General features: G+C 32.4%; 1 protein-coding gene across 1 annotated transcript; it reads left to right on the top strand.

Moving 5' to 3' along the window:
- The first annotated feature begins 195 nt into the window (after nt 1-195).
- Nucleotides 196-27,666, top strand: LOC132755580 (multiple epidermal growth factor-like domains protein 10). Its single transcript, XM_060746465.1, has 13 exons — nt 196-1,562; nt 3,250-3,391; nt 3,987-4,048; nt 6,257-6,313; nt 6,851-6,895; nt 17,973-18,105; nt 21,998-22,065; nt 22,916-24,352; nt 25,465-25,603; nt 25,738-25,814; nt 26,452-26,499; nt 26,727-26,774; nt 27,153-27,666. Exons 1-13 carry the CDS (start codon nt 512-514, stop codon nt 27,197-27,199), a joined length of 3,354 nt encoding a protein of 1,117 aa, XP_060602448.1. The 5' UTR covers nt 196-511; the 3' UTR covers nt 27,200-27,666.

Genomic DNA, 27,666 nt, shown 5'->3' with positions numbered 1-27,666 from the left:
ATGAATTAAATCTAATTTCTTTTTGGAAAAAGTGAATTTTATGGGTTTTTATCTATTTATCATATCATTCAATCGTTTTTGGGGGGGTCCCTTTTGACCAACAAAAAGTTTGTTTCAATTACTTCCAGAATGGAACCAAAGTTGTGTTACATATGACAGAAACTGTAGTGTATGCTGTTCTAGTACAATATGCTTTAATGATGGCGAATTTCAAAATGTTTGTTCAGATGGATGTATAGATGGTCATAGAGGTCGTCGATGTTATGAGCTTTGTGATTTAACATGCAAATCTTGTGATAGTAATATAACCTACTGCGATTCATGCTATGACAGATATTTCCTAGGACCGAATAAAGATTGTAAATCAAAGTGTCCTTCCAACTGTAAAACATGTACTTCTTATACCGACTGTCAAACTTGTAAAGAAGGATTCGTCAATAAAAACGGATACTTTGATTGTAGATATTTTAATTGTCCTGAAAATTGTCATTGCAATTCATCGGCATGTGTAATGTGTAAAGATGGTTTTTTTAACACAAGAGAATCATGCCTGAAATGCCCGCATAATTGCTATAATTGTTCAACTTATACAGATTGTTATTCCTGTAAAGATGGATTTTATAGTAGTGGAGACCAGAAAGTATGTTCAAATACATGCTACAAGGATTGTATAAGCTGTTCCTCGTACGAAAAATGTTTGAACTGTAATTCTGGAAAGTTTGGTCGTCAATGCCAGAATACTTGTTCAATTGGTTGCAAAGACAATGTTTGTTTTATTGAAACTGGAAAATGCAATTGTTTACCTAACTTTGATGGTGAAACTTGTTCAGACTGTGTACCTGGTTATTATGGATCCTTTTGCGACAAGGAATGTCCCGATAATTGTAAAAACAATGCATGTGGAAGAACTCTCGGTATCTGTACAGAAGGATGTAAATCAGAAACCATGTCTGGAAGTTACTGCGAAAATTGTATTGTTGGAAAATATGACTTATATTGTGATAACAATTGCTCAGAAAATTGTTTAAATAGAATGTGTGATAAGAAGAATGGTACATGCTCTGAGGGTTGTAAAGATGGTTTCGAAGAACCTTTTTGTTTGGAATGTGTTCAGGGTACATATGGAGAAGAATGTAACGAGGACTGCCCAGATACTTGTAAAGATAACAAATGTTTTAAACAATCTGGACATTGCTATGAATGTATTGAAAATTATGAGGGAATGATGTGTGACTTCTGTACACCAGGTTTCTATGGCTCATATTGTGAACAAAAATGTTCCTCAGGGTGCACGAAGATTTCCTGCAATAAAAATTCTGGCAATTGTAGCCATGGGTGCAAGGATGAATACTCTGGAGATAAATGTTGTATAGACAATAATAATTGTTTATATTGCATAAATAACACAGCTTGTCGTGAATGTAAATCCGGGTTCTTTGGTCAAACCTGTAATCAGAAATGCAGCGATCTTTGTATCAACAATGTCTGTGAAAGTATAACTGGTATTTGCACAAACGGATGTATAGCTGTTTTAGATAATCCAATTTGTGCTGAAAGTAAAGGTAAGTACACATATTATGATGACACCAAAATTGGTGTTTGCATTTTGTTTATATCTTCTGTAAAATACATAAAAGAATAGAGGTTACGATATTTCTTTGTCAACCCAAAACATCACAATACTTCCTTTGTTGTCTTTGAACTAATTGGAAATTCAAACATACTGATTGTAAGTAAGGAATGTATTAGGAAATTTAAACATATTGATTGTATGTAAGGAATGCATTAAACACCACTACGTTCGGAAAATATGTGAACAGGCAAATCTAAATAAGACTCTTTTTTTGGGTTAAAATTGTAAGCTAGACTGCTCCCCAAATTTGTATGTTATGTTTCCTGTAATAAAGATTCTGCCGTTTGCAGTCAGGGGTGTAAAAATGAGTACTCTAGTGATAATTGTTGTATTAGAATCTAACAAGAAGAATTGTTGATAATATGCAAATATATTTTATTACCACGAATGCTAATCTGGGTTCTTTGGTCATACTGCAATCAGACATATAGTCATCTTTGTATACATAATGTTTGTAAAATGAATATTAGCATATGTATAAAGACTGCATAGGTTTCTTGATTATATCATTTATGTTCGCAGTCATGGTAAGAAGTTTGATTAACGCTCGTTAAAACTAACCATTTTCTTAAGTTTATAATATAATATGCATTAGAGATGCACACAAATATTAAAAGTAGTGAATTAAGTGAATGTGAAATATGATCTTATGAAGGTGAACCAAGGGTGCGTGGAGTCAAACATTACATAAATACTGATAACTCCATGGAATGGTCTCTCGAGATCGCACGCAATTATCATTTATCGAGTGATGTGATTAAATAATATGTGGCTATACTAATTCATTTATAAAAAAACTTTTTTTAAAAATTATTTCGAAATGAATTATTTACAAAATAATTCTGATTATCTTCAACATTGAAACTGAAGAACTTACAACTGGCACGGTTTTTTTTTAATACAAGCCTGCAGATTTATACAACATTGCTGCCTTAATAAGAACAACAATCATCTCTCGCATAGTCATCAGAGAACTTCATGTTTCCGAAGCTTCTGAAATAACTCTTTATCTTTAAAATAACCTTCGAGGATTTATTAGGCTGTAATACCCAAGTGACTATTAGAGAAGGTGTTTAGCGGTTAGGTTTACGTGGACATATGGTGAATAACCCCTATACCGTAAACCTGCTTTATATACGGTCATTTTGGTTTGCTACAGTCTCGTTTTATTTAATTAATTAATGCACTTTGTTCAAATAGTTTCATCGGTTGAATTACTCGTAGTTGGGGAAAATATTAAAAAATTGATAGGATATATAATTAACAATTTTAACGGATATTGCCTTGAAATGTGTAGCGGTTTATGCACTTTGATTGAAGAAAATCCATGCATTTTTATAAAAAAGTAATAAAAGAAATATCTATCAAATTGGGGCTTTTTCCCATAAATTCGGCCTTGCCTTTGTCCAAATATCCTATATTATATATTATGAGTGTTTTATTTTTAAAAAAAAAAAATAAAGGTATATATGTTGGTATGCTTGCAAATATATAAATCTTCACAAATAAGCTATAGTTGTGAATAATAATGAAAGAATAGCAATCTTTGTATAATATCCATTGTGATTTGCATTTACATAATACAATGAATATATGGTAAATATGTTTATTTTAAGAAAAAGAAAAAGTTGAAAACACAAATGGTTCAAAGGACACGTCGTTAACTGCTGTTTTTGCAGCTCTTTTTGCTATTGCAACCGTTGCACTATGTGTGTTGATATCGAAGATGGTTCTAGAGAAATTCTTTACAGCAAAAAGGTAAAACTGTTTTATCTAATGATTAGAAATTAAATAAATAATTTCATCACTCATAGTTTATCACTTACAGTGAGGGTGACATAAATTTGCCGATTTCCTGTGTTGTCATGACTTTTAATTTATATGATTACAAAATTTGAAAGTTCACATAAAAAACATGCGTTGTGTAAGTATATTACTCGATTAAATAGAATTTCTCCACTAAAATAATTGAGTTACTTAAACTTGACTTTTATTTATTGGCGCGTTTGCGTAGCCTTAAACGGATTACGTAACCCTTTTAACGTGTTTCCCGGGCTTCATTGTAAATAGTCGAAAATTGCTGCTTTTTATGGAATACGCATAAAGTAAAAAAAAAAATCAGTTAATACACTGTTTCTTTCACATCGAAATAAAAGATATACACATTGCATTTTCAATTTCTCAGTGCAATATATTAAGAATCTTTACCCCCAAACGAACACATATCCTCTATTAAGTTATCGTTACAATATTAATTGAAACAAGTCATGTTTTAGTATTGTTTCACGTTTCATATCATAATGACTAAACATTTTTGTGATCTGCACTCAATATATGTATAATTGAATTTCAGAAGACGAGAGGATACTATGGAACTAAGCGCCGCAACCGAAATGCAGAATATCTCAAATACTTGTATGTATAAATATTTCTTTGAATAATGAATTGATGCATTTAACAAAATCAGATGCTAGCAAATAAAAAAAACCCGTGATTATGTAACGTGTCCGAGCTTCTGTCTTATAATTTAGGTAGCGTTTGAACTAAGCAAAACTATAGCTTTGACTATTATAATATATATAATTTTTCTCAGGCTACTTTGACTTATGATTGGTAATAAATGATTCTAAAATGATTTAAATAATAGTAAAAAAATCAATGGGAATTAATAACGATACGATGTTTTCAATATAGTTCAAAGTTTCCTCAAACAGTTTACTTTATCAAGTCAATGCCTTGTATTAAAACACAACCAATTGGAAATACTATATCACTACTATGGTTAGTTTTTTATCAATAATCCTAGGTAAAATTACACAACAACATATAAGAATTACTTTACATTCTAGACGTTCAGCTTTTCACTAATCTCACTAGCGACCCGTACAACTAAAATATAACTAAGATTAAACCCTGAACAGAAAGCGCATTGCTTTAATGTTAAGATATCAGAACGCAATGCTCTAAATATCTGAGTCAATCTTATTGTATTGAATTTACGGCACAAAGTCCCCAGTATTATATTATTAGCTGATAATTAATACTTATTTATTTCTCTGACCCTCCTAGACGACGTCTCAGCTGCAACTCCTCAAATCTTTTTTTTTTAATGAGTTTATTTAAGGTCGCCGCCGGAAAGCCCATAAGGGGCCATCCTAGAGCGTCCCGCCGAGATTTTTCGTCGATTTTTTTCCCAGCTTTATTGTTGGAGGAAGACCCCCAGGTGCTCCTCCGGGCATTATTTCAGGCACGAGCGGGCACCTGGGTAGAACCACCGACCTTCCGTAAGCCAGCTGGATGGTTTCCTCACATGAAAGATTTTGACCCGAGTGAGGATCGAACCTACAGCGGTGAGGGACCTGTGATCTCAAGTCAGCGACCTTAACCACTCGGCCACGGAGGCCCCTGCTCCTCAAATCTGTCTGAGTCACTGCTTTTATATTAATGCTAGAACCACGTGATCTCTGATAACCAATGAAATCAATCTACATACCTCACTGTATTCTGATTGGCTGGCTAAGAACTATTCTTGCTCAAAGAGCGTCTAAAAGTTTAATGATTAACTTGTTTGACAAGTGTCTAAAAATCTATTACTTATAAACAATAATCATATTTATATTAGCTTCCTTAAATAACTAATTCTAAAGTCTTTAAGAGATCTAAAACATAAACAAATCACAATATATCAAGCGAATACTATTTACCAACGTTTCATATACGTTTTTTTACCATGCAAATAGGGTTTCTAAAACAAAGAGAAATAACTCTGTTAATAAATATAGGTATCAGGCTTTTCGTCACAATAATATGACATTTGTTAATTGACAAAGTTTTTATTACAATATCAATACATTTAAAATTGACGTTTAGAAAATCAGTGAACATATTGGAATTATTTACTTGAAAATCAGTAAATGAAATAGAAATGGGTCCATAAAATATTCCTTAATTCATATGATGACAAATAATTTTGTTGGTTGGTTCTAGATACTTAAATATTTTTGAATTAATCTGACTGTCCTCATATCAATTTGCGTCAAAATACCTTATTGCGTGAGTTATTATTCTAAGATCTAAGTATTCTGGGAAGGATGAATAGCTGAGGCTTATGTAACTGTAAATTCAATCGGACAATAATAAACCAATAAACCATATTTTTAATTTGGACTTATACTCGGGTCAATTTGTTTATATGCTAACAATAATTTATAGAAGTTAAATAGCTTTACAATTTATTCCTCTAATATTTTATGCGACAAGTCTTGAAATGATGTTTTGCTTAACAATTGCTTGCAACTTTGACAATGTCAAATAAATGCTCGCAAAAGTACCAATGTAAGTTCAAATGCCAAACGACTTTTCTGGGAAGGTTCTTTATTTGGAGTTACATGCATCGATAACCGGTCTATGTATGGAGAGCGTGACAGACGGACAATGGAAAACGTATGAATTTAAGTCCCCAATGCATCTCCAAACAGTATCGGGGTGCTAAAGTAACAATTTTCCGATAATTGAATAAAACGGAGGTTAAATCTAATTAGATTAACATGATACAAAAACATCAATAACAGAAAAAAAAATTAATAGCTACATTAATATCGAATATATCAACTCACATTTCAGATGGAATTGTAGAAAACGAAAACGTAAAATACGAGACACTGGATGTAACGCAATGTAGTAAGACAATTATTGCTTAATAGTTTAATATCATTATTTATCTTGAAGTATTTTAACCAAAATAATCTTTCTTTTCCAATAAAAGCAACAATTAAATAAAGAATAATAAGATATTCAGTTTCTGTCTTAGAAACATAGATCCTAATCGGGACATTTATAATCATTGTTTTAAATTCATGAACATCATACGAATGCACCTAAATTTATAGAAGAATATTTGTTACATTCCGAATGGGTGTTTGACATATGCACGAAATCCTAACAACAGTACAGCAAACTGACATTTAACATATGATTATTTTTATATCAATAATCAAAGACTGTTAAATGATAGATACCAGATATAATAATAAGAATATGAACAATATTCTGTTTTTAATGGTTTGAGATTTTTCGAATTTAATTCCTTGTTACACTTTGAAATTAAAAAAGTTAACAAACTTTTGAGTTTCCAGCAGTTTGATAATAAAATAAAATTGCTATGTGTCTATAAAAAAGTATCCATAAATATTAAGTTAATAATTTTTGAACTTTTAGCTGATGATCACATGTACGACTCAGCAAACGTCCATGGATTGGGAGGTAACAATCTTTCCGTTATTTTTATGTTAACATTTCTGCTTGTGCATTATCCATTTTCACCTAGCTTTCATAAAGATATAACTTTAGAATTTATAAATACATACTTAATGATGTCCATGTCTAGTTTTTGTATGATTCTGAATAGATTCCTTAGCGGTACGTTGTTATTGCATTGTTTTCTGATCCTGGCCTACATATAAAGAGGGACTTTTATATAGACAAAGAAATCTATATGCATGGTTTATAGACTGCATTATTAAAATAACGTTCATTTTTTCCATGTCTTACCATTGATATTTTTTGTTAGGATATTCAAATCTTAGAGCAAATAAATCAATATTTTCAGATACAAATACTGCTGGATGCGGAAATTACGTGAACGTTTTACCGTGAAAAATGTTGTACAACATGCTGATGTCTTTGAGGAAGAAAACATATTGTATATAAAGGATATTTATGAAGATTCGACGTGGATTTTATTTCTTTCATTTTTTTTTTTACTTTTTGGATTTGCTTTTTGTTTTTGAATAACTTTAAGGAATCATATTAACAAGCCTAGGGAATAGAAATAATTATATGTGTATATGGACAACAACACTTTCTTTTTGATGTTTAAAAATGATGTTGTTTTTGATTGATATAAACACGGGGGGGGGGGATCACGTGACTTTGTATAGTAATACCCAAGAGAAAAGGGCGACTGCTGAGCCTAGGTGAGTACCTTATTATGTTAAATTAAGGTGACAAATGTTTCTTCAATCAAAACAAAACCTAACGTATCATATGCACGGTAATTTTCTCCAAAGACAATACAAAGTGCATTATCCTACATTTTGTGTTTTTTAGAACATTGTTTGAATTAGGTTTGTAGCCTACAAATGTTCTTTGTATAGTAAGTAAAACGAACAATTTCTGGATAGTACGTCGTACGAAAACAGAATATTAAGTTTCACGCACAGTTTTCAATAGCATACGAATACATTTAAAGAAAGTTAAAGTTCATATGTATCACATATTTCACTTTTTGTCTATAGGACGAATGCTTAATTGGTAGCTTTTATAATATATCAAATGAGCTTTTGATGGGATTTGATATCACGCGGCTTTAGTGTTATTTTTCTTTGCGATAGTAGTTTTTTTACCTCTGCAGTGTCATGTGTGTCTTTGCCCTCATTTTACTGTAATTAGAAAAAAGATGAACAAATATGATTGCTTGTTATTTGGTATGGTGATGTTTATTACAACAACAATAAAAAAACAAACGACAATGATACAGTGATTCAAGTTATGATTAAAGGCGCATTCTGTCTCAGAAATCCATATTGTTTTTATTCTTTAGAAATGTCAAACATGTGTTTGATAATGTTTAAACAATGGATAAAACGCATGACAGTATTTTATTACAACTGAAAAAGGTAGTGCTGAAAAGGTAGTGTCCCCCTGGGCTCCTTGCCATTGGTTCTTGTTGCTGGGTCATGTGGGGGTTGCGTTCATTGAACGCCGCCTTTCCTTGTTGATCTTGTTTATCATATTGTAAAGGTAGCAAAATGTAAACAAAGTAGCATTTTGACTTCCATACAAAATACTTATTCACTAAAGGTATACCAATTGCCAACAGAACCAAAGATGCAAATGATAGTTTGAGTATATATCGAGCAAATGAGTATGTTTTCGAAAATATAACAAGATACCAAAAATAAACAGTTTTTATATAAAAATTATCGCATTTCGGGCATAATATTGGTTTTTAAAGAAAAACGAATATTTGAAATCAAACGGTCAAAGATATTTGTACTTTTAAAGTGAAGGCAAGTGGAGTAATAAAAGAAATATTTACATAAAACAATCTTAGATGCTGGATTTCAAATCACACCGACAATGTCACGACACCTGAGTTAAAGCACCGACGTTTTGATGAAAGAATTCCAGGACGCTGGTGGGACTAGAATCTATAGCGGTGAGAAGCATGTGTATAAAAATCAGGGACTTTAACCATTCGGCCATGGACGCCCTGAATATCTTATTTACCTACTCTATCACAAACAAAAAATAAGAGTTCACGACACAACGTAACACATGTGTACATGGTAAGAAAAGAAGCGTATAGTAATACATAACGTTTTAACAAAACTTCGTTGGTATATTTATAAACTCTGCCATTGTATAAAAGAATAAATTCAATAAAAACTTTGTATACCAGTTCTATGATGGCATTTATTATCAATGTGATATGGCAAATGTCTTCTCCTTTGCGTTTTTGGTCCAAATTGCAGATACTGAAAAGTAAATGATAGTGTTGTAATATTTCCTTCTGCACAACTATTTCTTTATATACTAGTTCTACAGATAACAGATGTAGGTCGGTCTAACGTGAAATAGGGCCATGTGAAAACGTATATTGTTGGGAATCAATGTCAATGTCTCATTCATTTTTTGTCAAAATTTTATATGGAATTCTATAAGAACAAATAATTATATGAACTTGGAAACTGTGCGTGAAACTTACTATTTTGTTTTCGTGCGACTTACTATCCAGAAATTGTTCGTTTTACTTACTATACACTTACAAAGAACATTTGTAGGCTACAAACCTTCGAAAATATATTTTATATGGACTACGATAACAGATGTCAATGAAATGATTGATTTGGTGACTTAAGTGCAAAAAGAAAGCTTATTTTCATTTATTTTGGTACCAAATTACACCGCTTCGTGCGAATTACTATACTTTCGCTGTATGTGTAATTTTCACACAATTCAAAAAATGTTATAAAAAACCACCAAACGTAGGATAATGCACTTTGTATTGTCATTTGGAGAAAATTACCGTGCATATGAAACGCCAGGTTTTGTTTTGATTGAAGAAACATTTGTCACCTTAATTTAACATAATAAGATACTTACCCGGGCTCAGCAGTCGCCATTTTCTCGTGGGTATTACTATACAAAGCCACGTGATCCCCCAACCCCCGTGATAAAGGTCATATTGGAAATCTGTAGATAATGCATTTTCGTTATCCTTCAGTGTATCTATATTAATACCTGTAATAACACATAAAATCTTATATATTTATGAGAAAGATATCGATATAAATGATATATAGTAACTGTGTTTCATGAATTATTTCCCTTTATTTGTAACGATCCAATTAAATGTTGACACAAATCTACAAATAAACAATTCTGTTATTTATTTCTTCTCTAAAATGTATGTTAAGAGGTTAATACACGACAGGAGAGGGCCGGAAGGTGATAATCGGCCCGCAAAATGAATAATGGACCCGAGGGCTTTAGCCCGAGGGCCATTATTCATTCAGGGCCGATTATCACCATCCGGCCCTACGCTGACGTGTATTAATGTCTTTAATACACTTGGTAGATCTAATAGTAGCATTTAAAAAAAACTAGAAAAAAATAACAAAAACATAATCAAAACAAATAGACTTTGAAGTTCTTTCGTTGAAATTCTTGTCTACTCTTCTTCTGTTCTGTACAGAGATGTTTTCTGTTTGTGTGTACCAAGAATCAAGTTTTATTTTCATTTTTTTCGGAATGAATTTGTCGTATTATTTCTTCAAATTTCAATAGTAACAAAAATGTGTTTGTACTAAATACGCTTAAGGTATCGTAATAAAAATAAAGCGATTCGTGCTGACAACCTACTTTCACTTTTACAGTTAACTGTTTGATGACGTTAAATGTGACGTTATTGTATCAGTTTGTGCACGTGCACATGTTCTGCGGGCTGATAACTAGTTCTCGGCCCCGGGCCGCAAACTCATAATAGGTCACGTGACACTCATAATCAGTTGAAATCATAGGCAATTTTGTTGCTATATATAGTAACAAGTGTATTAAAATTAATTAATGTATTCGTGTAAGGCTATTCCTATCCTTATATCCATAGAAGATGTCTTTTTATTTTGCTGACATTACCTTGAAATACATTATTCTTATGTGATAAAATTGAAATGGCTCGGTTGACCTAAATGTTCGTCTGTTTTAAACCAATCATGAATACGAAATAAGCATGTAAGGTAATAATTAAAATACTTTCAATAAACGCGTTGGATTGAAAAGCTCGTCAATAATCAATGTGTGTATTCAGGTGCATTATAATTTTGCAAACAATTGTAACTAAAACAGATGCGATAGATTTTAATTTTGCTTAATTTACACGACCGTCATTATTTTTGTTATGTTCAAAAAGTATGATCAACATATATTCATATCAGTTATCAGTTTTTATGACTAGAAATTCTCAAAATATATAAATTTAACAGTACAAAAAGTTCAAATTTGCATTTAACAAGTATAGGTTATGAAATAAAGCGGGCCTTAAGCCAATCGATATAACATTTTTAGCTTTTATATCATAAAGCCAGAATATGCCGAAAAATAAAACAAACAAAACCATCAACTAATTTTTATTAAATTTGTTATTGTTTCTAGCAAAATATTATCCGGTGTAATATCACATTGAAAACAAACAACATCATGTAATACAATGAATATTGTAAATATATATCATCATAATTATTTTTTGTTTGTTTAAATATAGAAATAATTCATTCTTGTACCGGTATGTATCTGATAAGATATAAGATATTGAATTGTCATTTCGGATGTGGGTTACAGACTTCAATACAAACGTTTTACTATCATACATATATGTATTTAATATAGACACATTTTCATACTAGTAAAAGTGTTTGTTGAAAAATAAATCTTGAATAATTTTGTCAAATATCACGAGGGATGAACCTCAATTACTCGGACTTTGTTCATAACTGTGATGATTTTCATGCTGTCTTAATTAAATTAATAAATGTTTAAGTTCAATGTTTCTTTTATCTAAGAGTTTATGTAATTTATTTAACGTCGCCTTAAATCATCATAGTTTCGCCACAGCGGCGCATCTCATAGAACGAGAAATGTGTCTGATACAAACATTGAATTTGTTATTAATTTTCTAAAACTGACCTAAAACTATAACCAGAAGGACATCAAACTAAAATTTCCTGTCATTTGAAATCTGGATTCTTGAAAGATTCTTGTGATATCAGGTCTCAAAGGTTTGTAAGTGTAACGTATATTCATTTGTAAATGTCATAATCAAAGCGTCTGGAAAACGGTGATAAAGAAACATTTAATTTGATTAAACTAACTGCACACATGCACGTATCTTATAAGTAAAGCAAAAGGTCGCGAGTGGCATAGACGTTTCAGATAAGTCAATTTTAAATTTTGAAGAAATCATATACTCATAGTGTCAACATTTACTGACAAAGAATGTCCAGTTTGATTAATTTTATATTGAGACTGTTACAGATATGTTTTGCGTCATTTCCTTTGGGCATCACGCTTTTTTATTAATACACCTGTTAAATGACGTTGCCTAAAGAGTGTATTTGCTATTTGTCATAAAACCTTAAGAAAAATCTGCTTTCTCTAATAAACATTGATACTATTATACAGGTGATAAATTACATTTCAATATTTGCTATACAGTAATTACCATAGATTTCAAAACTGCTTATTAAACGCGTGCATGAAGTAAGTCTTGCAATTTCTTGTAAAAATATTGATAATACTTCAATCTTGATTTTGTAAACCTGCAGAGCTGGGCTAATGGTTTGATTTACTTCACAAAAGACTATAAACACACACTTTTAATACCTTTCACCCACAGGTGAAAATTATTAGCAAGAATTAAACAATAACTCAATTGTTTACATAAATATATATGGCACACAACTTTTATTAAAGTTATAAATATGATACCGATATTGCTACGAAATGCTGTGAAATATTAAAATATATTTATCTCATCTGTTTTACAACCAAACTTCGGCCCTGTGTACTATGTATGGGAAAATAGAAAAGTAACAAGGTTGTAGATTGAAAAAGGGCAAATTTATTTATTTGCCTAGAAAGTTTAAACTAGTAAATATAAACTTGCCATGAAAGTTTAAACAAGTAAATATAACTACAAACAAGTAAATAGAACTACATATAACATATTTTTTCCATATCTGGGCGACGAAAACCGCCCTTTAAACAAGTAAATATAAGTACTTATAACATAATTGTCTGTATCTCAAAATTTAAAAAGTTCATATATATGACTTAACAACAAAGAGAAGTGGAGTCAAAATTATAAGAAGTAATAAAAACAAGTGGTGTAAATATTATAAGAAATAATAAAAACCAACAGCCAAAAAGAGAGTAAACGAAATAAGAAGTGGAGGAAAAGGGAGGCGGCGGTTGAGCAAAATGAATAAGCGTATTATCCTTCGTAAAATAATGGCTAAGAATGAAGATGCCGGATTTTGATTGGTTAAGAAAGTCATGTGATAACATTGTACTCTCTGATTGGCTAATGGTAATTCCTAAAATAGCATATCAGTGGAAGGGAATTCAATTCACGAAAAGTACAACAATGTTATAAATTATTTTATATGTTTATAAAATATATTTATCTCATCTGTTTTACAACCAAACTTCGGCCCTGTGTACTATGTATGGGAAAATAGAAAAGTAACAAGGTTGTAGATTGAAAAAGGGCAAATTTATTTATTTGCCTAGAAAGTTTAAACTAGTAAATATAAATTTGCCATGAAAGTTTAAACAAGTAAATATAACTACAAACAAGTAAATATAACTACATATAACATAATTTTTAATATCTGGGCGACGAAAACCGCCACAAAAGACCAGGAAACCTGGTCTGCCGCCCAGATACACAGAGACAGAAAGTGAGATGTGTAATGATAATATCTGCCATTAAAAAGCAGAAAGCTCAAAGTTAATGAATTAAATATATATGAGCATGTTAGCTAACAATGTAATCTTACATTTCTGTATGAAACTGAATTAACAAACTTGTACAAGAATCACAAAAGTAAGGTTTAACACATATCTATACTATTGATCCTAGAGAAACACAAAAACCAAATGTACATCTATATATAACAAGTTAACATGGTTTTTTATGAGTATGAACAACAATATGTTTCCAGAATAAACTGAAAAAGTTTAAAAGTATCTAAGTTGAGCTCACTGCCTCAGTCAGTCGAGCTAAGATGTCAAATAATAGAAGTTACCTAATGTGGAACATTGATATTTAACAAGCAACAGTATACATAGTATCTCATGACTTTGAAAAATTTATACTTTAATACTTGGAGCTCGCTGCATCAGTCAGACGAGCTCCTGTATTGAATGAACACATACAAACTGGCAGGTGAATAGTATGACAGGTGAATGAACATGATTATTTACAAGTAAATTCAAACAACGAATATACAAATAAAAAGCAATGTTGGAACATTCTATAACACTTAATACTTGGAGCTCGCTGCCTCAGTCAGACGAGCTCCTGTATTGAATGAACACATACAAACTGGCAGGTGAATATTATGACAGGTGAATGAACATGATTATTTACAGTAAATTTACACAACGAATATATAAATAAAAAGCAATGTTAACCAATATTTGTGGTATCGGATGCGATAACAGTGCTGGTTTACAGCCAAATGAAGTACTTGCCGTCTTAAGCCGTCAAGTATCTCTATGTAATTTGCCGCCTCAGACGGTCAATTACCAGTATGAGTAACTGATTTTCTGCCTCAGACAGTAGAAACAAAACCTTGCTGCCTCAGACAGTCAAGGAGAAAATTGGGTGCCTGACTATTCCAGGTGATATGTTTTTTGTGCATGATAAGTCTAAGTTACCACACTACGGTTAAGACTTGGCCTTAAATATTTTGTAAATGCTTGAGACGACCATCTTCCTAATTGTTGGATTTGCGCATTGGAAAAATGACGGTCATAGGCTAGGGTTGCACCACCTATACGGAAAGAGTGTGTGGTGTATTTGCGTGGGTCTAATTGACATTTCCTGACACATGACCCTAAGATACGTCGGAAAAAGGATGAGTTTACTGGAGCCCCGTTTTTGAAACAAAAAAGTGGGCCTTTGCGTATGCTGAGAGCTTTAACATATTTAAATAATGTCCTAACCGGACAAAGTGACTTTGATTTGGAACAACTAAGTATAATTTTTGCTATGTTGCCTTGAGAATGCTTGAAATGGTCAAGGGTAATGGTAGCTTGAGTAAGTTTACCGGCTTCATATTGGAACGCAACATTTTCAAGTTTGACAATGTTGTTCGCTCCTGTTTTTGTAACAGAAATTTCGCCTTGCCGCAGCAGAGCATAGAATGCTGTTAAAAACATAGTTTTGATCAATAATCGAACATATGCACATGATGTTACTTCCTTCAGGGCTTTAATCATTAATTTCAGGAGAGGGAGAGTGAAACCCTGACGTTTGTCTGGCACTCTTGATTTTCTAATGCTGTATAAAAGCTTTTGGATGATATATGATTTGCAAGGATTTTTCCATCTGTTGATGCGATGGAAATATGACAAAGCTGATATCAATGATGTGATTGTGGATGGTTTGAGACCCATATCATGGCATACCCCAATGAATTGGGCTAACTTGTAGACTGGAATGGGGAACAAACCGTGTTTGTGGTGAGAGTAATGCGAGTTATGAAAACGAGAATACTGGTTAACCGCATTACGATAACTAAGTTGAGTAGAAGGGGCTAGAGAACTGTTAAGGATGTTGAGAACAGCATTGTTCAGGGAAGAAGAAGCAGGTTGTCTGGCACTTCTGTTGGTAGTGCATCCATATGCGGGGTCAACCGTTGAAACTGTTTGACCTGTAAACGTGAAAGTAAATCAGGTAAATTGTTAGTTTTACCTGGAATGTGTTTAGCATGAATTAATATATTGAATTGCATGCATGCCAGTACCATACGGCGAACAAGTTTCATTACATTCGAATCTTTGCTAGATTGCTTATTTATAATATGACCTGCCGCATAGTTATCCGAATGTAATGTAATGCATTTGTTACGTAACCTAGGACCCCAAATTTCCAAGGCAAGTATGATTGGGAATAGTTCTTTAAAAGTTATTTCAAACTTTGCCATCGGTATTGGCCATACCCCATAGAACCAACTAGTTTGAAATATTGCCCCGTAACCAAGGGAACCTGCTGCGTCAGTATATAGATCTAACGCAGCTGTTGACAACCAACATTGGTCCAAAATTAAATTTTTGCCATTAAAATGTTGCACAAATAATTTCCATGCTTTAAGATCACGTCTGCTTTCAGCCGACAATGTAATATGGTGATTAGGATTTGTTACTTTTATTGTGAGGTCAATTAAACGACGTAAAAAACATCGTCCCGGAACAACTACTGAGCAACAGAAATTTAATAACCCTATCAAAGATTGTAGATCTTTTAAAGTAATTTTTCTACGGCCTGTATGGAAAGCTAGCAATGTTTGGAGTTTAAAGAGTTTATCTTGTGGTAACCTTGCTTCCATAGTTATGGAGTCCAGTTCCAGACCCATGAAAGTTATGACTTGACGAGCGTTTTCAGTTTTCTCGTCTTTAATAGGAACCCCGGTGACATTACATAAGGCAAGAAATTTTTTAAGATAACCCTGACACTCATTAAAAGTGTGGCCAAAGAATAAAAAGTCATCTAAAATGTGAACTAAGGTAGGGATGTTCAATTTTGTTATGCTAATCCTTTGTAAGGAAGAGCTAAAAGCTTCAAATATAGCGCATGAACTGGACGCTCCCATTGGTAAACAAGTGTCATAGTAATAATTGCCTTGAAAAAAGATACCTAACCGATCATGGTCTTTCGGTTGTATAGGTATTATCCTAAAAGCATCATTAATATCTGTTTTCGCAAAATAACAGCCTGGACCAAATTGTAACAGGGCTGTTACAGCGTCGTCAAAAGAGGCATATTTATAACTGTAGCCAGTTGTGGGTCAATGTGGTCATTTATGGACTTGCCCTTAGGATGACTCAAATGGTGTATCAATCGGAATTCTCCTTGTGTTTTCTTTGGAACTAAGCCAATGGGACTGATATGAAAATTGTTGAAAGGTTTTTCTGAAAAAGGGCCTTTTATTCGCTTTGCTGAAAGTTCTTTTTGAAGTTTAGTGAGAACAATTTCTGGAAGCTCTATGCATGATTTTAAATTAGAACACATAGTTGATTCCCTGGGACCAATGTAACCCAAACTGAAACCATGTGTAAAACCGTTGATTAGATAATCAGAATTGTGGTAACCTTTCAAGAATTTAGCTAGTGTGGGAACTTTTATGGGGGTTGTGAGGCAGTGGTCTAACCTACTTTTTTGGAGTACGGACGGTTGAGGCTGTGTGGTTAGTTGTGGGTGTTGGAGCGTTAACAGCTGACAAAGCTTGTTCTTTGCTGGAATAAGTGCATTGGCCGGAATGGTGTGGACCTCTACAGAAGCCGCAGATGTGGGGCCGTAGGCATCGTGGGGTTTGACAGACACCTCTTCTGTTGTATGTCCAACAGGTGTTCTCAAGGAATCTGGACTGTTTCCGTCCTGAGGTTTGGTTTGACCTGAATGACATGTTGGGCATTGAACGAAAGGGCCGATTGCCTTGAAATGGCGGATATTGGACCGGAAATGGTTGGTGGGTTGTGGCCATGACCCAAAACACGGTGTGTATTCTGTCCCAGGGGATAACCTGCCGTTCCCGGAACATACGGAACTGGCAATCGTAATAAGACCAGGCAAGGCCCGGTCTCCGGCTAGCTAGATCCCGCACAATTTCCCCATATTTCATTAACTGTGGGGTCTCATGCGGGTAGGTTGCGGAGTAGATTGCCACAAACCTCAAGAACGCAGTCGTCCAGCAATCAATGTTATGGATTCTCTTAGTATTTGTAGAGGGGACCAGGCTCAAATGGTTCTTGGAATTGACTGTCAGTGAAAAATGGTCTTGTTGTGACATTGATAATGCCATGTTTGGCAGAAGAGATGCAAAATCGACAAATTTGTTTGATTGAATTTTCCTGATAATTTTGTTCGGAATTGAATGGGAAATAGGTGTGGAGACAGGCTCTTCAAATTGTGACAAACCAATGTTACCTGCCAGGTTATATGTATGGTTATTAACTATGCTGTCTAAGTTAAAAAAGTCATCATCACTTTCAGAGTCATCAGATTCTTCTGAATCAGTGCTAGTGTCCGACGAACTCTGTAGGACCTGTTACGGTGGTGTTGGCAGATGGCTGTGTGTAGGTGGTACTCTGTGTGTTGTTGATGGCCGTGCCGGCGTAGGTGGACTGTTTGCATTTTGTTTATATTTGTTGCGTCTACTTGGATTCTTAGATTTTGTTCCTTTCGCAATATGCCTTGTTGTCACATTGTCATGATTGTGCATGACATCGTCCCCTGGACTATGGCTTGATGAACCCGCCGTACAACATGGTAACAGACATTTACTTACTGTTGCCGTACGTTTGTTGCGTTTCATCTGAAATTAGGAAAAAAGAGGGATGGGTTATACATGAACCAATTAACCTGAATTAACATGGAGTGCCGAACCTAGAATAGAATTACACTACAGTATTGTAATGTATATAATAACATAGACTGACAAAATATACATAAAACAGTTCGAACGTATTCACATTTACACCAGAGCACTGTCTGGAGACATGTTTATCAGATCGTAGTCTGGAAAAACATTAACATCAGAACATAGTCTGGAAAACATGTACATCAGAACATCGTCTGGAAAACATGTACATCAGAACGTAGTCTGGAAAAAAAACAACATTAACATCAGAACGTAGTCTGGAAAACATGTACATCAGAACGTAGTCTGGAAAAAACATTAACATCAGAACGTAGTCTGGAAAAGTTAACATCAGAACATAGTCTGGAAAAACATTAACATCAGAACATAGTCTGGCAAAACATACACATCAGACCAAAGTCTGGAAAAACATAAACATCAGAACATAGTCTGGAAAAACAATACATCAGACGTGGTCTGGAAAGTTAAAATATAGCCTGCAAAAACACATAGTCCCGACACAAATACGTTGGAGCTTAGTCTGAAGAAACATTTACTTCATAGCATTCGGAAAAAACGTTTATCTAAACAAAGCCATACGAAACAGTGACATTTGTAGTGACGACATAACTGACTGGTACAGTATCATCAAGTGAAATACCTATATAATAAAAAATTGGTATTTCTTTATCCCTAACACAAGTTAACGATTGTGTGTAATGGTAAGCATAATGCCTTCGCATCCATTATAAAGTAGAACCACTAAGACATTATCAGTATTTGAAATAAAGAGTAAAGTAGCTTAAAATATTGTAGTTGTGACTTAAACTGTATACATTAGATATAAATAATATAAAAGGCTGTATATAGTTCTCAACTTGAAAGTCATCGCAAAACAGCGAACAGTGAGAAATATAAAACATATACATATCTTGATTCTTATAGAAGCCATTTGTTCAATGTATGAACCACTGCAGCACGGATGTTTGAATATAACTTCTTCTGGCCCACATCAGATAAATGTACTCCATCCAAGGAAAAGGACTGTTTTGTAGCCTCTGGTGACCAAAACCCTTTGAGACGCCAGAAGATGACGTGATCATGTGGAAGCATTTGGATTCTGGAAGAGAGCAAATGATTCGTCTCATCGACCCGGTTGTTGAACCATTCTGTGTCCACTCTGTACCTGCCCATGGAGGTCGGTTGACGATGCAGAATTTGACAGACCACTACTTTCTTGACTCGACATAAGAATATCAGACTGTCAACCAAATCCAAAATCGATGACGTAAGGGAAACTGCCGTTACCTCTGGATTAAAGAGATCGTTTGTTCCAATCAATAGAACAACAATGTCAGGTGAAAAATCCACAATGTCCGTTAAATTTGACCGTTATGTGCCGACCACTGCTCCGGAATAGCCAGAATATTGTACCAGAGGAGATGAAGATAAATTTAAATTGAAACGCAGCTGCACTTGCTCGCGTAGAAAGCATTTCAGACGTTTCACAAATGAATGTCCAAATATTTGGATGGAAGCGGCCATCTTGACTCTGCGAAACGCACTGACTTGAGTGACGAGAACAAAAACGTCAAAATTTATCACTTCAACATATCCGTGCTGCAGGGATTTACCTCTAATATGATGTAAAAACACCTTTATCAATTATTACCGTATAATGTTGTTTAAGATATGACTTGATTATAGCGTAAATGAAAGAATCTTGAGCAAAATGAATAAGCGTATTATCCTTCGTAAAATAATGGCTAAGAATGAAGATGCCGGATTTTGATTGGTTAAGAAAGTCATGTGATAACATTGTACTCTCTGATTGGCTAATGGTAATTCCTAAAATAGCATATCAGTGGAAGGGAATTCAATTCACGAAAAGTACAACAATGTTATAAATTATTTTATATGTTTATAAAATATATTTATAAAATGTAATGAATAACACATATGAAGCTGACATTGACTCCAATGATTTCAACATGTTATTCAGTACAGTAATGAAGGTATTTATTAAAGAGTAGACAATTTATCAAAAAGAAATATTACGTATAATCTTGTTGCTAAATTCACTGTTAAACGCAGAATTAACAGATTTAATATGTTAACATATGTCGTCAGTCGGTCCACCTGGCCGACTTTCCTGATTACCAGTACTTAATTTCTCCATAAGTAATCGACTAACTATTCCACATCAATGTACTTTCAGTGGTAATTGACAAATGACCATTAGAATCAATGTGTGGGATTTATTTTACGGAAATATTTCGACTCAACCGAGAATCGAAACAGCTTCACCTTGATTACAAATCCAATTTTCTCCCTATTGAGCTGTGCGGGCAGTATAAAGGCCTTTAAAGTGTTTTACTTACGAATTTTAGTACTACATTAAATCAATTATTGTCGAAAATGAATATTCAATACTGCCTGCTCTATAAATTTTATCAATTTTGATATTCAAACTTTGGTAGGTTCAGAACATGCCCGAACCTCGCTCTGCCACTGTCAATTCTCGGTAGCTTTAAACATTTTGACATGAATGAAGAATATGTGTCATTCATAAAATGTGTCCTTATCTATCTTCCAAAATAATTACAAAATTTCCATTTACCATCATGTTTCAATCAAACATGTGAACAGCTAATTTATTCTCAAAATGAAATTGGCTCTATAATTCTGCTGTCGTTTCGCTTTCTGGGCTGAGACAAATGTTATACACTGGCTTAATAATTGACCGATGGATTGGCAAGACGCAAAATGTATTTTCAAAACATGTACATTTTGTTTTTGTTATCACACCTTATTATAAACAAGTGTAAATTAAAATGTTTGTTTTTGAAAGTAGCCGGAGATTCCGTTTTGTTGTCTGCATTTTTTTTTCTGCAGTCTTTACTTTATTGAGCCTTAATTGTATATGGGCTTTTTAAACCATGAGGAAATTATTTCAAATCAACTTAATGAATGGAAGAGGTACCCCACTTGTACTTTAATGTTGAACGTAACTCGATGATATTTAAATATTTTTAAATATTTAAAACGAAAAAACTTTACAAATCTAAATGTATGTTGATTAACCGTGTCGTAAATTTATCTTCCGCTTTGTTAATATTTAACTGCCTCTTTTGCTGTTGACATACCTAAAATCATAATATAGACACCGTATAACACAGAATGCTTCGAAATAAGATAAAATATTTGTAAAATGAAATAAACTATAGTGACAAATGATAAAGGATTTAATTCACGAAGATGAGCAGACTTTGGAAAACGGTTTGTTTCACGGGAACTTTTCTGTATAAAGCTTTACATCTAGTGATGTTGCAATGATATTTCACAGTTATGATCTTAATATCTTCTCAATATAATGCATTCAGTTTAAATCATATTTGAAGCAATACTTACTATAACTGCTATTCATTTTCTGATGAACATGTTTTTTTTTCTCAATGTAGTCATTGTTTTATTATAAAAATTCTTTTATAATAAACAATTTTATAATAAAAATTCTAGAAATGATCAAGATACATATATACAAAAGCCCCTTAGCTATCATAAAGCATGGTCGCTGTTAAACTTAGCAAGAAATAATTATACCCAGTTCGTGTTTAACCGTTCTTTAAAACTGTTATCATTGTGATTACATGAATTTTTATCTGTTTCAGGTCTTAGTTGTCGTGTGTGTTCTAGGCTATATTGACAGATATTTTGTCTTTGGCAGTAGGTATATATTTTATAACATTCAAAGATGCAACAGTACTTCATAAATGTTTAACATTTTCTTAAGGATATTCCTCGGACTTTGTAGATGAATTTATGACTATTTAAACCCAGTCTAGACCAAATACAAATATACTGACAAAGGTAAAATGGCAATACGATCCGGAAAGCACTTCTAAAACATGAATAGTATTGCAATGTTTTCAGAAAAAAATGAATAAATACATACTCGTATATAACAATAAAGATAAATAAATTATTATGGACCAGGCAATGCCAATCCACGGAAACAAAATATAGGACACCAACCTAAGAGAAACCAATTTAGAATTGATTTTATAATAAAATCACATTAGTTTGTATGATATTTATAATCTTATTATGAAGCAAATTATGTTCACAATAAGTGGACATTAAAGTTTTAAAAAAGTGTTTAAATATTTTATCGCTACACTAAATATAACATTCCACATAATATAAATTTCTTTATCTTAGATCTTGTGTTCTGTCTAACACAATATATGTCGGGCATGGTAATTAAACACTACTGTGTTTTTTCAATCTGTTTTTTTTTTCAACATTAATTTTTCATTGATTGTGACCTTTAAGGTTTATGTATTTTTATTACTTGAAACAACTTTGAATTAATGCAAGAGAAATGACAGATAAATGTATCTTAGTAATGAATATGATATTATGACGTCAGTTTATGTAATGGTAATATCCTGATTAAATGAAATAATGCCTTTTTTGTAGTTCAATGCAAAACATTTATGTATAAGATTCGATGATAATGTGTCTTTGTCTTCCATTAGGGCTTTTTGAAACATCGTTTTTAATTAACTTTTAGAATTGAACCAAAGTTGTGTTTCACATGACAGTAGCTGTAGTGTATGCTGTGCTAGTTCAAAATGCGTTAAGGATAAAATTTTTCAAAATAATTGTGTGGATGGATGTATAGATGGCCATAGAGGTGCTCGATGCTATGAGCTTTGTGATTTAACATGCAAATCTTGTGATAGTAATATAACCTACTGCGATTCATGCTATGACGGATATTTCCTGGGACCGAATAAAGATTGTAAGTCTGAGTGTCCTTCCAACTGTAAAACATGTACTTCTGATACAAACTGTCAGATTTGTAAAGAAGGATTCGTCAATAAAGACAGATACTTTGATTGTAGATATTTTAACTGTCCTGAAAATTGCCATTGCAATTCCTCGACATGTGTAATGTGCAAAGATGGGTTTTTTAACACAAGAGAATCATGTATGAATAGATGCCCGAATAATTGCTATAGTTGTTCAGCTAATACAGATTGTAATTCCTGTAAAGATGGATTTTACAGCAGTGATGACCAGAAAACATGTTCTAACACATGTCACAAGGACTGTTTAAGCTGTTCCTCCTATGACAAATGTTTGAAATGTCAAACTGGACTTTTTGGACATAAATGTCAGAATAATTGTTCAATTGGTTGCACTGATAATGTTTGTTCTATTGAAAATAGAAAATGTCATTGCTTACCTAACTTTGATGGTGAAAATTGTTCAGACTGTGTACCTGGTTATTATGGATCCTTTTGCGACAAGGAATGTCCCGATAATTGTAAAAACAATTCATGTGGAAGAACTCAAGGAAACTGTATAGAAGGATGTAAATCAGATACCATGTCTGGCAATTACTGTGAAAATTGTATTGTTGGGAAATATGGCTTATATTGTGAAAATAATTGCTCGAAAAATTGTTTGAATGGAAAGTGTGACAAAGACACTGGTACATGTTCTGAGGGTTGTAAAGATGGGTTCAAAGGACCTTTTTGTTTGGAATGTGTTCAGGGTAAATACGGAGATGAATGTAAAGACGACTGTCCAGATACATGCAAAGATAACAATTGCGAGAAACTGTCTGGGTATTGCTTCGAATGTATGGAACGTTTTGACGGAATAATGTGTGATTTCTGTAAACCTGGTTTCTATGGCTCATTTTGTGAACAAAAATGTTCCTCAGGGTGCACGAAGATTACCTGCAATAAAGATTCTGGTAAATGTAGCCATGGGTGCAAGGATGAATACTCTGGAGATAACTGTTGTATAAACAGCAATAATTGTGTATATTGCAAAAATAGCACGGCTTGTCGTGAATGTAAATCCGGGTACTTTGGTCAAACCTGTGATCGGATATGCAGTGATCTTTGTATCAACAATGTTTGTGCGTTGAACACTGGCATTTGTACAGAAGGGTGTAGAGCTTCGCTGGATGATATAATTTGCGTCCACAAGGCCGGTAAGTTAATCAATTTAATTAACTCATTAGAAATTAAAACTACAATTTATGTTTCAAAGCCACAGCATCAAAATATTAATAAATAAATAAATTAATTAATGAATAAATGAATTAATTTAATAAAGACAAAAGAAATAAAAAAGTTATATCAATTGTGAGTTGGGCTTAGAATAAAAATAGAACTCACTTTACAGAGAAATATTTCATTACGTTTGAATGACTTATTACATTTAGTTTTAGCTAAGAATTTAAAACAGGGTGCCACCAAATCAATGCTAATTTTCATGACAATTTTGAAACTGTATTGAAATGTAAAATATTTTCAAGTGAACAAAGTCATTTCCACATTGCAAACGACATATTTAATCCACGTAAAATAGAAATAGTTAAAATAGCATATACTGCGTTAGCCACGCAGTAGAAAAATGGTGATAAATACTGCAAAATCAGTCATCAATTGCAATAAATATGTAAATTATTACGTGCATTTTAAATCGTTTTACATTTCTTGAAGTCTAAGTACATTTTTTAAGTATAATTTTCTTGAAATATTTTGGATCATTTGGAGACATGCAGCTTTAAAAATTACACCGACGTTGACGGCATATGTCGATTAATCAGCTGTTCTGCCTTAGGAAGACTAGGGCGATCCTTTGTCAATTATTTTAGTCTCTAGCTTAAGATGGAACCTCATTCTTCTTTGCCAACAATAACTCTTTTACATAGCTTAATGGGCATACAAACAAGTCGTGTTAAAGGAACTGCTTGAAAGTAACGAATTTCTTATTGTGATATTCAAAATAAATATACTCGTTCATTATTTTTAGTTATGGACTAAGTATTGTATTGAAAAATGAGCATATTGCTCTGATGCTATATGGCTATTAACGTGAATAATTTGCTATTGGTTATTAAAAAGCGGTTACCATTATGGGCATATCTTGTTTATTCATAAAAAGACACATATTTATGATGACAATTTAGTTATATTTTATTATAATACTTTTTTAATCATTTGTCGAAAACGGAAATTAAACTTTACTGATACCTTTAGTTGATTCATTTAAAACCCCACTTAAACTACTCGCATACTGTTTAATTTATGTTTTCAGCAAAATCACTTGATGATAACCAAAGTTATTCCAATGGCACTTTAATCACAGTTTTAGGAACACTGTTGGGTGTTACATCTGTTTCTTTATGCGTTTTGATATCAAAAATGATTCTAGAGAAATTCGTCGCAGCAAAAAGGTAAAACTGTATTAGATATTTTATACGTTATAATTTGAAACCATCTAAAAATAAAAAAGTAAAGGAAACTATGCATTGATATACGTTTTGCTTGATTAACAATCGGCAGATGATATTTTGACTTTTAATTTTAGGAGGAAAAAAGAGGAATCGACTACACTTATTGGTATTGAAAGCGTTACAGTTGAAATGCACAATAGCTCAAATGGAGGTAAATGTGGATTCTTTATTTGAATAATTTATTGATACATGCAATTATGAAACTACGATAATTTAATTAAATTACAAATATTAAGTATGTAGTTTATGCCATAAATGGTCAGATATGTGTTTTGAATAATTAACTGATGATAAAATGATAAATTTTATGATAGCTTGTCAGCCAACAAGTTAAGCAAATGGACATTTTTGCTGAATATCCAAAAACTTTAGAAGACAGACAATGCGATATTTTAAAAAATCGTAATACAAAAATATACATTAAAATAATCAGCATTTGATTATACATTCAATCATATTTTGATGTTTGTTTTCTTCATAAACAAAACAATTAAGATTTTACATGCATACATAAAACAAACAATTGAGGAATAAGTTTACAGCATTTACAGGGAAGCTAAGTTATATTTATAAATAGCAAATTGGTCTTGCCATCATTTAAAAGTTTGCCCTTCCTATTGAATTTGATATGAATAAAGGGGGAAGAAAAATATATTGTTTATCTCAAAATGAAAGTCACGTTAGTAAAATAAAAACAAAATCAATTTTGTTTGAACGTACAATACACTTGCTGAATGCAATCACTTGTTAAAAAGCATAAACACAATTTAAACAAATATAAATTTCAGATGAAAATGTTGGAGATGAAAGTGCATACGAAACATTGGATGTTAGATGTAAGATAACTGCTGCTTTATAATGTTATATCGTTATATATCGTGAAACAGTTAATATATATTATAAAGTTTTTAACTGATTTTAAAACAAACATTTTTATACCAATTGAACTGAATAGTTATCAATTTATTATCCTTATTCAAAAAATATTTTTAATTAAGTTTTGGTTTCTTATTTGCTTTTTTACGTAAATTTTTGAATAATTAAGTTTTTATTACACTTTAAGCTCTCGATAAAAACAAGTATGGTTCAGCAAACGTCCAAACATCTGAAGGTATAGATTTATTATATTTACTGCAAGAGGTTATATCAGTTGTACTAATGGATAGTACATTGAGTTGGTTTACATATTTCATTAAACTTAACTAAAGATTAAGCTTCATAATGAATGACTTTAGAAATAATTTAACACAAATAAATAACAATATAATATTAGATATATTTAACACGTTCTTAATGTTTATTCTTCTTTAATTTGATTGTCATCACAGCAAAATGGATTGTTCATATGTTCCGTTCATAGAATTTGAAAATAAATTACTTTCATTTTATAATCAAACGATCGGATGATTATGAACAATATTTCTGAATCATTTTGATTTTAAAAAATCATAAAATCTAAGTTAAAACATATTTTTTTTATACATTTCAGATAAAGCTTCTGATGAAAAGGAGCAATATGTGAACATGATGATTTAAGTCTTCGAGGTGAACATAACATCGAAGAACATTATGACATCATTGACGATGAAGTGAAAATTTTGTCTCTAGATTTGGCAATAAGTTGTACATGTGCTGTGATGGTGTTTTATTTGATGAAATGACAGATTTGAAGAATATATTGTTCAAAACAATTCTTTCTTATGATAATTTAATTAGTCTAATACATTCATGAATGTCCCAGATATAATGTCCCAGTTTTAGAAAATAGCTTATTCGTCAACAAAATCAGTTTGGCGTTAAAGAGTAATTGACTATAAATGGCACAATACTTTCTACAAAGATTTTTTTGCTTACTTGTCTTTATGTTTTGTAATCCTTAATACTCTGAAAATCCTATGTACTGTTTTACTGTATATAATACCATTTAAAATCTTAATTATATGCAAGAGAGAAAAAATATATTCAAATATTGCGTTACAACTCATTTACATTTACTTAAAAAT

The sequence above is a fragment of the Ruditapes philippinarum genome, unplaced genomic scaffold, assembly GCF_026571515.1.
Source record: "Ruditapes philippinarum isolate M1 unplaced genomic scaffold, ASM2657151v2 ctg5851_1_1_1_1, whole genome shotgun sequence".
Classification (NCBI taxonomy): domain Eukaryota; kingdom Metazoa; phylum Mollusca; class Bivalvia; order Venerida; family Veneridae; genus Ruditapes; species Ruditapes philippinarum.
Note: the sequence above shows the minus strand (reverse complement) of the source record. Positions and strands in the feature narration are given on the sequence as shown.

Excerpts from the sequence above, each read along its gene's own strand:
- LOC132755580 (XM_060746465.1), top strand. The coding sequence starts at position 512 with ATGTGTAAAGATGGTTTTTTTAACACAAGAGAATCATGCCTGAAATGC. Across the intron at positions 22,066-22,915 it reads CAGATATTTTGTCTTTGGCA|AATTGAACCAAAGTTGTGTT; the intron begins GTAGGTATATAT and ends ATTAACTTTTAG. Across the intron at positions 24,353-25,464 it reads AATTTGCGTCCACAAGGCCG|CAAAATCACTTGATGATAAC; the intron begins GTAAGTTAATCA and ends TTATGTTTTCAG.